The sequence below is a fragment of the Lagopus muta genome, chromosome 18, assembly GCF_023343835.1.
Source record: "Lagopus muta isolate bLagMut1 chromosome 18, bLagMut1 primary, whole genome shotgun sequence".
In the NCBI taxonomy this organism is placed as follows: Eukaryota; Metazoa; Chordata; class Aves; order Galliformes; family Phasianidae; genus Lagopus; species Lagopus muta.
The window spans coordinates 10,754,675-10,766,605 of NC_064450.1; the positions used below are offsets into that span (position 1 = coordinate 10,754,675).

The following is an 11,931-nucleotide window of genomic DNA, read 5'->3' on the forward strand; positions in this document are numbered from 1 at the left end:
CAGAGAGCTGCTATGTTTTGGAAAATTCCCCGGTGTTCCTGAAGGTCCCTGCCGGATTTGTGCAAGTGTATTTTCTTGGCTCTTGATTTCATTAGCTAGCATGAGCATTTCATCAATGCTTATATTCTCATGAGAAGATGCACACAAGAATATCTTTTCTTCTGTTCCATTGCATGCAGGAGCAAGATTTTTTTCCCAGCTTCTGTAGGAGTGGGATTGTTAATAGAATAGAATAGAAACCGATCATCTGCCTCATGTTTTATCACAGCCTTGTTTGAACTTGCAGTTGGACAAGTAGCAGCTGAATACATTATTCAAACTTGAATAATTTCTTAAATGGGAACTGAGGACTTTATGGAGGAAAGCATGAACCAGTGGATCAAAGAACCACTATTTTAACAAAGGAGCAGTTAGTATGATCTCTTGCCTGGGATCCTGTATGTGTGTTGCTGACTCATTGTTTACCTGTATTTCAGGTACTGAGCAGATGTTTTCACATGGGACAGCCGACATCATCCTTGAAGCCTGCACAGACTTCTGGGATGGTACTGATATTTACCCCCTCTCTGGCTCTGACAGGTGAGCATCTTGTCATTTGATGTATTTAGGGACTGCAGTTAAATTGCAGCAGGAACCTGGTCACTGTATTAAAAGCTATTTAATATAAGCTTGAAGTAGGTTATGAACATAAGTTGTCTCTGCTTATAATTAACTGTTATAATTATAGCAGTATAAAAGATGAGATGTCAAGAAATAACAATGTATGACTAAACCATTTTGTACTCTATCTGTTGACATAGTGTCCTCTTAGAAGTGGACTGTGACTGTACCATGTAGCAGAATGGTGAATTCTAATCTGATCATGTGATGGTGGCAAAGAATTGTTGTTGTTGTTCAATAAATGGCTTATGTATTACAGGAAAGTGATCAATTCAACCTACTGTTGACACATTCAAACCAGTCCATCATAATGCATCACACCCTATTAGTTTTGTATCTGTTCAGTATCTGGCAATGTCTCTTGCATTTTATCCGTAAGACAATTTTCTGTTCCTTCTAGCAGAACAGACAGACTAGCAATGTTTAGTTTTATTGAACAGCAACCAATGGAAAAATACCATGTACATTTGAATTTGTTGCCTTTATGAGTTCAGCATAGGGAAGGAACTTTAAACTATTCTAGTGACTAAATATTGTCTAAATGTAGACTTGAAATACAGCTTCTGGGACCCACACTATGAAAGGGAATATCAAAAAAGTCTGTTACTGTAACTATCTGCTGTAAATATTACTGTCAGAGTTGTGAGTTGCTTCATGTTTATCTTATATAAATAAACTCTGATTAATGTATGACAGTAGAAATCTAATTAAAGTCATCTGTCAGTCACATAAGGCATATCATTAAGTGTGTTCACAGAGTGCTGTGTTCATATTCATCAATTTGTTTAATCAACATGCAGCAATGCTCACCACTGCCTCTGTTGGAACACAGCTCTGTTCCTCACAGAACGTGTTTTTCCAGCTACCCAGTTGGTGATTTTTGTATCAAACTATTTGTACGTTGTCAGAAATGCAGCACATTTCTGCTAAATCTGTTTTTTGTCTCTTCCATACAGGAAGAAGGTGTTAGATTTCTACCAGCGAGCCTGCCTCTCAGGGTACTGTTCAGCTTTTGCATACAAGCCAATGCATTGTGCCTTGTCCTCCCAGCTCAATGGCAAGTGCATAGAACTGGTGCAGGTCCCTGGACAGAGTGCTATCTTCACATGCTGTGATCTGCCTGGGACAACCCCCATCAAACAGAGTAGTCGGAGGAATAGCTGGAGCTCAGATGGTGTGTATGTGTTTCCTGTTCTGTCTGTAAGAAGTTATTCTACTAGCCAGGTGCTTTCTTTTGGATTGGTCTAGAGCTGTAAGAACATTGTTGCACTAATTAAGCAATACAAGTGTCTGAAGTAGATGCATTTCCAGAAGAAGTAATGATGCAAAAGCTGCTTAGTATGATTCTAGTTTGGCTATCGAAGCTTGCACAGTTTTTTTTTTTTTTTTTTTTTTTTGCCTTGGGAAGTCTGTTTCTTTATGCAGGCAATTGTGAGTCAAGACTCCTGGGTATTTTGATGCTTAGTATGCTGTCTGACTGACTTTACGGAAGTCACTTGTCTTTTCAAAGCAACTAAATGTTTGAAGGTGTATATGACTACTCTCCTGTGATGGATTTTGCTGATGTGCTGAAGGATAAGGTTCCCAGTAGATGTAGAATTGTACCTATCCTCCAGAACAGCAACTGAGAAATAAGCACATACCGTTACATAAGGCGATACAGGAAATTCTTTTGTAAGACTAACCTTAATCTGTTTCTGCCTTGGTCTCCCATACTGTAAAATGTGAGTAATAGGGTTTTCAACATCTGTGAAGCAGTAGTGACTGCGTGTTTTCAAAACACTTTTTAGTCTCACCTGTGGCAAACTTTGTGACTGTATGAAGTGTTTTGTTATTTTGTTCCTCATGCTGTATCCAGCTCCCATTTACACAGGTGGTGATGGTGAAGGAACACTCTCAAAGAGCCTTTGCAGGCTCTTTGGAAGCATCTGCAATGTCTCTCAGGGGAACATGACCCAGTTCCTCTACATCAGCCTCTTGTACTCTGAAGCCTCTTTGCCTCAGCCAGACTTACCATACTTATAAACACAGTATGATGTATTTTAAATGCATATGCAAACGTTATGCAGCACATATCTTCTACCTTTCTGCGCCAATTTCTCATGACTGATCCTTGTTTTCTGTTTTGTCTTTTTTCTTTACATGCTGTTTCATACTCTTATTCTCACGTGTGGGGATGTTCTGAAACTGCTTCTGTGGTTGGGTGTGCTGGAACAAATGGATGCCTCTTAACTTTCCTGTGTGTGTGTGTGTTGCATGTTTCTGTGTCTGGATACCATGTCCCTGCATATTACCCTAATGGCCTCTCCCACCTTGTGTATTGTTATCTGACGCGCATCTGGTCTCTGTGTCTCAATGTGATTGCACGCTGTTTGCATGCTTGAAGAAGGGATTGGGGAAGTGATGGAGAAGGAAGACTGTATCCAGGCTCTGAGTGGACAGATCTTCATGGGAATGGTCTCATCTCAGTATCAGGCCCGTCTTGACATTGTCCGCCTTATTGATGGATTGGTCAATGCCTGCATTCGTTTTGTCTACTTCTCCTTGGAAGATGAGCTCAAAAGCAAGGTAAGCTGTCTTTGCTGACCCCTGAACTTGTATGTCCTAGCTGTCGAACTGGAGGGTTTAGCTCCAAGGTTAACTTGATTCACTTCCCTACGGGGTCCAGAAGGTACTTACGCTCCAATATGGCATTGGTCTGCAGTACTCTTCGTGTGGATAGCTACACTAAACTCTTCTGCCTGCTCTCCTCTAGGTGTTTGCTGAGAAGATGGGTCTTGAAACTGGCTGGAATTGTCACATATCTTTAACACCCAATGGAGATGTGCCTGGATCTGAGATCCCTCCTTCCAGTCCCAGCCATGCTGGCTCTCTGCATGATGACCTACATCAGGGTGAGAGAACTCCACCTAATCCGCTTTGAATGCCACATTTCCAGAATGGTTCCCTTAAACCCATCCATAGGATTCTGTTTCCTCACCAGATATCTGATCCTTTAGATCTTTGAGCTCAAAACAAGATGGGCCTGAGGTGTGTGCATGTGTGAGTGAGAGAGCCTTACATTTATATATACACTTATACATTCCTACCCAGGCAGTGCTCTAGCTGTTGGAAACAAGCATCCTTCTGTGCACAAATTGCCATGCTTTTACAAATGCTCATCAGTGATTTTGGTTCTTGCTAAAATGGTGGTTAAGCCACTGGAAATCAGTCTTTTACCTGTTAATTAGTCTTCTCTTACTTTAAGCAGGCTTCCATCACACTCCTCTTCTTCTAAAAGAAAGAACAGAACAGATAAACTTTCATGTATCAAAAGAGCAGAGACTAGGCTCGTATATCTACTTCTGCACACATTAGTCATCTAAAAAAACTGCATCTTAGATGATTGAGGGGGATCTAAGTGTTAACCTAGAAAATAAGGCTTCACATTTCCTTGCTTCTGCAATGCTGTGTGAATATATCATGTAGTTGGCACAAGAATGGCAGAGGTGGGTTTGGGCTTATTGTTTGTGCTGTCTCTGCTCCAGTTTCTCGAGATGATGTGGAGGGGCTCTTGCTAATGGAAGAGGAAGGGCATTCAGATCTCATCAGCTTTCAGCCAACAGACAGCGACATCCCAAGCTTCTTGGAAGACTGTAACAGGGTGAGGCTCCCTCTTCCTATACACTCTGTGGTATTGTCAGGGTCACTATAATCATAACAGCATATTGGAGAATTCATTTTTCAAGCCAATTGTTGACTAGTTCATATGGCTTGGAAACTAGGGGTTGGGGTTAATGATAATCTCTTGGTTAATCACTTTTACTGAATGTATTTACATATATTTTCTTTGGATTTTAAAAGAGGAGATGATGACCTGCAGAGTGGTCTTGAGAGGCTCATCTCAGTCTGTCTGGATTCCCTTGCCATGTGCTGGGGAAGGAGTGGAAACATGCCCACACTGTTCACAGACGGAAGAAACTTCTAACCTCCATCCATGAGCAGTAGTAGCTGGTGCTGGCCAGCAGTCAGGGTGTGGAACATATTCTTCCTGCCAGAAACTGAGACATGCTCAGCACAGGTTACAGAAGTATCTAATAGATACAGATTTATAAAAGTAATCTTTTAAAAGTTTATAAAAAGTGGGCTGTGTTTAGGAAGCAAAATTCATTCCCTTGCTGTGTAATATGGCTGCAACTGCAGTAGCAGGTATATGTGCTGGCAGATGGCCCATATTCCCTAACCAAATTCTACACACAGATAAAAATTCCTTACAAATTATTGAGACAGATGTTGTTTTGGTTGTGTTTTTTTTTTTTTTTTTGTGGTCGTACAAACCCTAAAGGACTGCACAGACTGCCTGGTACATCAGTGTAGAACTTCAGTAGGAAGACTTCTTCTAGTGGCCTTGGAAAGGCAGCTTCTGTCTGCATTTATCCTGGGAGTCATCATTATAATTTCAGCAGTTCTTCGTTGTCTACCTCCCTCATACATACACTCCTGCTTAGTCTCCTCTGTCTTTTTCAGGCCAAACTTCCACGGGGGATCCACCAGGTCAGACCTCACCTGCAAAACATTGACAATGTGCCTTTGCTGGTGCCCCTCTTCACAGACTGCACCCCAGAGAGTAAGTGGCACGGAGCCTGGGTCTGTCCTAGAACTAGGTGTAATTACTTTCCCCCTGCACATTCTCTGGCTCTTCTGGGTGTGGACCAGAATTATTAGTGAATGACACAGAACAGAACAGAAATCCAAAAGGGTATTTTAATATTAATGACCATCTATTGCTACCTGAGGGGAGGCAGACCTTTGTCTTAATACAACTTTCCTTAGTTACAGAAATGAGCTAAGAGTCACTTCACTTGTAATTAAAAAAAAAAAAAGACACAAGTAAACATCCACAATGCTACTGCTTTTCATGAAGGGTTATCAGTGCGCTAGGAACCTTTGCTTCCTTATGTAACTCAGAAATCACCTCCCGGAAGTACTTTTCTCTGGCAGTTACCATGGCACCACTAGCTGCTTTGCAGTTTTTGACTGCAGAGACCAAAAAGAACAACATTTTTTTTTTCACAGAAACACTGTTTTATCTAAAGGGCCTGACTGCTCAGCTGGCAAATACCTGTCCTGAGAATTTCTTGCCCTGAAGAGATTACAAACTAAATACAGAGGCAGTAACTATAAAAGGAAAAAATTACACACAGCAAGGAAGAAGAAAAGTCCCTGGAAAGGAGCGAGGGTGCACATTGCATTACCCAGAACTTTACCTCCAGAGCCACTGCTCCACTTTTCCCTTGATGGGATATCTCATAAGCCTCTATTTGCTGCTTCGTGAGTTGGGCTAGCTTCTCTGCGAGCTCCCGCCAGTATTTGCCAAGCTTCACAGCTGATGTCAAAATGATGGGGTCCTGGGTAAGACGGGCCACTAATCCCTGGCAATCTTTTTTCAGTATAAATCCCAAGCATCATGATGATTTGACATTTTCAGGTACTTCTGGGCACAGTTCAAAGGAGTGCCAATGAGAATCAGCTACAGACCAGTCTGCCTAGGTGCTCAGTGTATTTAATCTTTCTCTGCACTTCCCCACTTCATCTAACCTCTTGCTGTTCTGCAGAACCAGGTGCACCAAACATTTAGATTAGTTGTTTTATAGGCATCTGCAGAGAAGATGGGTGTTTTGTTTCCCTTGACCTTTTAGAAAACTCATATTCACAGAGTACTGTGCTACAGAAGGAAAGTCAGATCAAAAAGCAGTTTTGATTTAGAGTCCTCAAGAAGACGTTAATAAAAAGATTGAGGGCTTAGAGGTAGGGCTGGGATTGGAGTTACAGGGACTTGCTCTGAGCAAGGCTAAGCATGGTGTGCTTCGTTATATTCTTTTTGTTCCTTCAGACTTGGAAGAGCAGTGAGTTGATGCAGAATTTGAGATTGTGTATTTCAGGTTTGAATTAAAGTAAATTTAGTTTCTGCTGTTTTCTAGCAAGACCATCTGATGCTGATGTCATTTGTTTTACACAACCAGGGTATACCTAGAACTCTGGCCAGAAAGAGGCATGCTAGAGGTACAGATCTCTGTGTCACAGCATTGTGAATCACAGCTCAGTTCCTTCAGTAGGCAGATAAAAGGGCACGTGAACTGCAATTAATTACCTATCTGTTTGTGTCCTTTGACTTTGAATCTGATTACACATGAGGGGTCATTTTAAAAGATCTGTCTGCTCAGTATTCAGACTAGAAAGGGTGTGTGAAACCTACATACTTAATAAGATAATGCACTTTCTCTTTTGGTCTCCTTGCAGCCATGTGTGAGATGATTAAGATCATGCAGGAGTACGGGGAGGTGACATGCTGTCTGGGAAGCTCTGCCAACCTGCGGAATAGCTGCCTCTTCCTGCAAAGTGATATCAGGTAGGACAGGATCCAGAGTCCTCTTTTGCCTTGGGGTTATACAATGCCCAACCATGGGCCCCAGCTGACCTGGGGACTGTCAGGAGGATTGCTTTGTCTATAATTGTTAGCTAATTGTGTCACTATAAGGGACATTTTGAATGGTGTTGGGTGGGATCCCATTATTTTTGAGTCAAGTGACTGCTTGGATTTGTTGATACAGATTTTTCTCTATCTTAGAAAGGAAGCTGTTACTCTTATATGCTGAAATACTGCTCGCCAACTGGAAATGCAAAAGCTTCCTTTTTGTGCAAAATAGTGGCAGTGCCCCTCTGGATCAACCAGTTTGTTGACCTTGAGCCATACATCAGAATGTATTCATTATTTCTCTGGGAATAACTGAAAGCTTGGGATGATTGATCCTGAATTCATATCTCAGATAAGGACTTAATTACCAGTAAGGCAGATGGGGTGGCATGGCACAGCGTGAGTTTACAGGCTGGCCTGTAGTGGAGAACAGTTTCTCCTTTGGGATGAGGTATTTTCCTAATGCTCCTGTGTTGTCCACACAGTATAGCACTGGACCCTCTCTACCCATCCCGCTGCTCCTGGGAGACCTTTGGCTATGCCACCAGCACCACCATGACTCCAGCCTCTGATGAGCTCACCCCACTGCAGCTCTCAGGACAGCTCAATAGCCTGCCTTGTTCCATGTCCTTCCGCCAAGAAGAGAGTACCAGCATTATAAGACTTATAGAGCAGGTGAGCCAGACATATTCCCTTTCTAGATTTCTCTATCTTTGGCCCGCCTGCAGCTCATGAGGAGCAAAGCCAAGAGCCTGTGTGAGCATTCTTGTTGAGTTGCCTCCAGTGAGCTGCCAACATTAGCTGTGCTTGGGTGTCCTATCATTTGTGCAGAAAGCACAAAAGATTCTTCCTGTCTGACCCTGCTGGTCCAAAGTATAGAGGATGACTTGGGAATGGTGTCCTGTGGCACCACGACAAGAAAGTAATTCAACTGAATGAAGTATAAACTTGCTGAGATTCCATAGCTGGGAAAAACACATGCTACAGTGAGGCATTACCCCAGAAAATCTAGGAGGTTTAAACAAACCTACCCTTTGGTTAAATTCTGTCCTTCCATCGCAACCTCTGCATCTAGGCAGGATGCTTCTCCTCTCCTGCAGGCTACATGATCTGCCCCTGCCTGCTCCCATCACAGTGAGGGCTCTGAGGGTTTGTGCTTCCTTCCAGGCCCGGCATGCAACTTATGGGATCCGCAAGTGTTTCCTCTTCCTGCTGCAGTGCCAGTTGACGTTGGTCGTCATTCAGGTGAATCCTGGCCTGACTGGGGACAGCATTTAGGTCAGCAGACAGGGGTGCTAGCAAGGATACTGGGTGGCTGCAGCAGGGCAGCCTAGCAAGGTGGGGAGATAGCCTTCAGGCAGTTTAATACAGCATGTTTGGAAAAGTTACAATAAAGATTATAAGGTCACAGTCCACACTCCCCCTTCTCCTTGATACTCTTACAGAAGTTTCTCTCCTACTTATTTTTCCTTGGAGAAAAGCATCCCCTACAGCATCTGCCCTAACAGCCTAAAAAGTATGGAAGGGCTGTGCAGCAGCCCACTAGTTACCAGATTGCACTAGTGTTCTGTGGGAGGATGGTGGCACCTGGGGGTAACGGGGCTGTCCTAGCACTGCTCACACTCTTCACTCTGGACTGTTCCTGTCTAGTTCCTGTCCTGCCTGGTACAGCTGCCTCCCATCCTAAGTACCACAGATATTGTGTGGCTCTCTTGTTTCTGCTACCCACTGCTCAGGTGAGTCTGTCAGGCAGGGTGAAACATCCTGCTTTCAACCACCTACCACACAGACAAGTCCCCCAACCTACTGTGTCTATGAGGAAAGGAAGTCACGTCACCCACAGCATGCTAAGGAGGCTTCTATATGCCTTCTATGACAAGATGCTGGAAAATACAGATAGGAGTATTTGTGTACTGCTGGGTAAGCTCTGCATGCTACCTGAGAGCTTTTTTTATCTTATGGTTCGAACTTTCACCCGAGAATAATTTCCTAATCCTGATTCTGCTGCACTGGCTGAGGTGTGATGGAGAGCATAGGGCATTAGGCAAAGGCCAAGGTGCCACTAGTCAATTTTCCCAATCACACAGTTACAAGTTGCCTCTCTCCGTTTGCTCCTGCCATGCCTGAGAACTTCAACAGCACGCACCTGAAAGAGTGGGATACGAGCATAGTTCAAGTACTCACCACTGAAGTGCCAGTGCTCCAGTCAGAGAATGTTCTTCAGTTTCAAATGTTAGCCCACAAAGCAAAAGATTTGGTGCCTGAACTCATTAATGAGAAACTGACCTCCCTTTCTCCAGCATTTCACTCCTGGGCAAGCCTCCCCACAGCTCCATCATGACCATGGCAACAGGAAAAAACTTGACTTCTATTCCTAAGAAGGTAGGTGGCCTGTCATATAAGAATGTTTCCCCCTTCCTTCTCTTTGTCCACACAGTGACACATAGCTGAGAACCTGTGCTAATGTAGGTCTTCCGAAATAACTCAGTAAACTGATCTGTGGTGTAAGCAATCCTTATTAAAACTCTGGCATGGACACAAGGGGAATCTCCTGTTGCCCATATGCCTACAGAGCAGATTCACAGTGCAACATCCAGAAACTGTACTGCAGCCTCTGATAGTTCATGTTGGGGACCTTGGGCCAATGACATGCCTGTGTCACTCTACTGCCTCTCCCTTATCCACAGACTCAGCACTACTTCCTGTTCTGCTTCTTGCTGAAATTCAGCGTGACCATCTGTTCCTGCCTCATCTGCTTCGGTTTCACACTGCATGAGTCCTGCAAAGAGGTTAATACTACCAGCCTCAATCTCACAGCCTGCCCCTCCATTATGCTGCACAGGTGAGGAACCAAGTCTGGCACTGTACACCCTCTTGCTATTCCCAGGTAGAAGTGATCGCCCTCTAACAAGCTTCAGGCTCTTACATGAGCCAACTTTAATGTCTTCACAGTGTTCTTCCTAGCCTTGACAATAACATCTTTAAGGCAAAAGCTGGCCTTGTTCAGTATCATGTGGTATCAGGACGGCCAGTTCTTCTAGCGAGAGTCTGACTCCAATCTCACACCCAGTTCTCCCCACTATCAAAGCAAGACATGGCCCTAGAGGGAGCAGGTTAGACAGTAAGTTCCTACTGTTAACTTATTTCTTGTGTTCTCTCATTTACTAGCAATGTTCATGGTGCTCCTGACTGGTTTGGGACATTTTCCAATGTTCTTCTTGTAGCCCAGAAGCTCACAGCTGGCCTGATTGTTTTACACACAGGTGAGTCCTTACTCTCAGCACCCATCTCCCCAGCTCTAGGAAAAAACATGCATCTTGAGTTTCTTCTTGTGTCCCCACTATGCACAAACTCCATTAGAAGCAGAAACTCTTATGGCCTCCTGACAAAAACATGAAGTCTGTTATATTACTGTACATCACCCGAATAAATATAAGTCAGCACCTTCAGAGTTGATTCCACCTTTTACCTGCTGGGGAAGCACTTATTCTGTTGCATCAGAAAGGTATCCTCTGTCTTTGTGTAAATTAACTAACAGGGTTCTACTGCTCTTCAGAAATATGACTCACCCTCTGTTCCCGTCAGCATCTTATAAAGAACCCCCCATTCCTTCTCCCAAACATCAGTGCAGGACTGTGACAGTCCTGCAGGCTGAGGGGAGCCAGGCCCTGGCTGACCCTTATCACCGGTGCATAGTTGCCTGTCAGAGTAGCTCCAGCTGCTCTCCTGTGATCTCTGCTCCCTTTTCACCACATTGTTGTGCATCAGTGCTTAATAGAACGTATCATGTTGAGATATGCAGCGTGTCCAGGTCAACAGAAATGTTCCTGATTTGAGAGACAGGTCAATTTTTGGTGTGCATTACATAAGCACACCAGGCTGAGAAACAGCTTTGGGATCCCTTTGGTGTGCAATGCTGTGCAGTATTATTACTGTGCCCCTCTTTTCTTATTTAGGGACTTGGATTTGCTGTGGGGAGACTGGCCTGCAAGGACCTTGAATGAAAGCTAGGTTTCAAGAACATAAAACTTCTTCCCCTTTGGAGTAAGAGCTGTTGATGGATATTGTAAAGCATCGTATATATAACATTCTGTTTTATCTATCTCTGTAGTTTTCATATCCATCACTCATGTCCATCGGACTAAGCCCTTGTGGAAGAAAAGCCCCCTCTCCAACTGGTGGTGGACGCTCACTGTGGCTATTGTGTGAGTATCCCCAGGCCCTGATAAGGGATTCCAGAGTGCTGACGGGAGGAGGGCTCTAGACCTTCTCCAGCACCAGATTGCTGACACAGGAAAATGGTAGCATGCAGCACTGGTTCTGCAGTGCTGAACTTCATGCAAGGCGAAGTATCCCTGTTGTGAATCTGGAGGTAGTTTATCTGGGCCTGAATCCTGATGTGCAGATCCTGGAAAGTGTGTTAGCTCTGCTGAGAACTTGCTGTGTCTGTTTATGATCTTAGATTAATGGGGCAAGTAGCACAGACCCTGCTGGACCTGAAGCTCTGGGAAAACCTCAGTTCTCCACTGACTTTTAAGTACATTTCCATCTCTCCAGTCTCGTGGCTCCTGGGTTTTCTTTCCTTGATCCTGGTGGTTATCATCAATGAGATTGTCAAGCTGCATGAAATAAGGTATGGGAGCAGCTTAGTCTTGAGCTGCAGAGAAATAATACACAGAGAACAGGTGGGGAATAAAAAGGAAAATCTGATTGTGCTGTGTAAATCACCTGGCTATTGTGTGCATGCTCATGTTCCAACTCTCAGAAAGGAAGTACAGAGGAGGAAGGAGGGTCAGAAGAGGGCAGGGACACTGAGA

At 43.9% G+C, this 11,931-nt stretch overlaps 1 protein-coding gene across 6 annotated transcripts in view; it reads left to right on the forward strand.

Moving 5' to 3' along the window:
- TMEM94 (transmembrane protein 94) overlaps positions 1-11,931 on the forward strand; it is a 47,555-nt gene that overhangs the window by 33,187 nt on the left and 2,437 nt on the right. For 4 of the 6 annotated variants that reach the window (XM_048965105.1, XM_048965104.1, XM_048965107.1 and 1 more), the window contains 15 exons: positions 477-579; positions 1,617-1,834; positions 3,047-3,228; positions 3,416-3,554; positions 4,188-4,303; positions 5,167-5,266; positions 6,940-7,048; positions 7,600-7,789; positions 8,282-8,359; positions 8,765-8,850; positions 9,415-9,496; positions 9,802-9,956; positions 10,283-10,377; positions 11,226-11,319; positions 11,577-11,747. In XM_048965105.1, the coding sequence (XP_048821062.1) occupies positions 477-579; positions 1,617-1,834; positions 3,047-3,228; positions 3,416-3,554; positions 4,188-4,303; positions 5,167-5,266; positions 6,940-7,048; positions 7,600-7,789; positions 8,282-8,359; positions 8,765-8,850; positions 9,415-9,496; positions 9,802-9,956; positions 10,283-10,377; positions 11,226-11,319; positions 11,577-11,747 (1,918 nt within the window). Of the gene's footprint in view, positions 1-476; positions 580-1,616; positions 1,835-3,046; positions 3,229-3,415; positions 3,555-4,187; positions 4,304-5,166; positions 5,267-6,939; positions 7,049-7,599; positions 7,790-8,281; positions 8,360-8,764; positions 8,851-9,414; positions 9,497-9,801; positions 9,957-10,282; positions 10,378-11,070; positions 11,320-11,576; positions 11,748-11,931 lie in introns of those variants that run through there. The other 2 variants (XR_007380476.1, XM_048965108.1) reach the window with 2 other exon arrangements.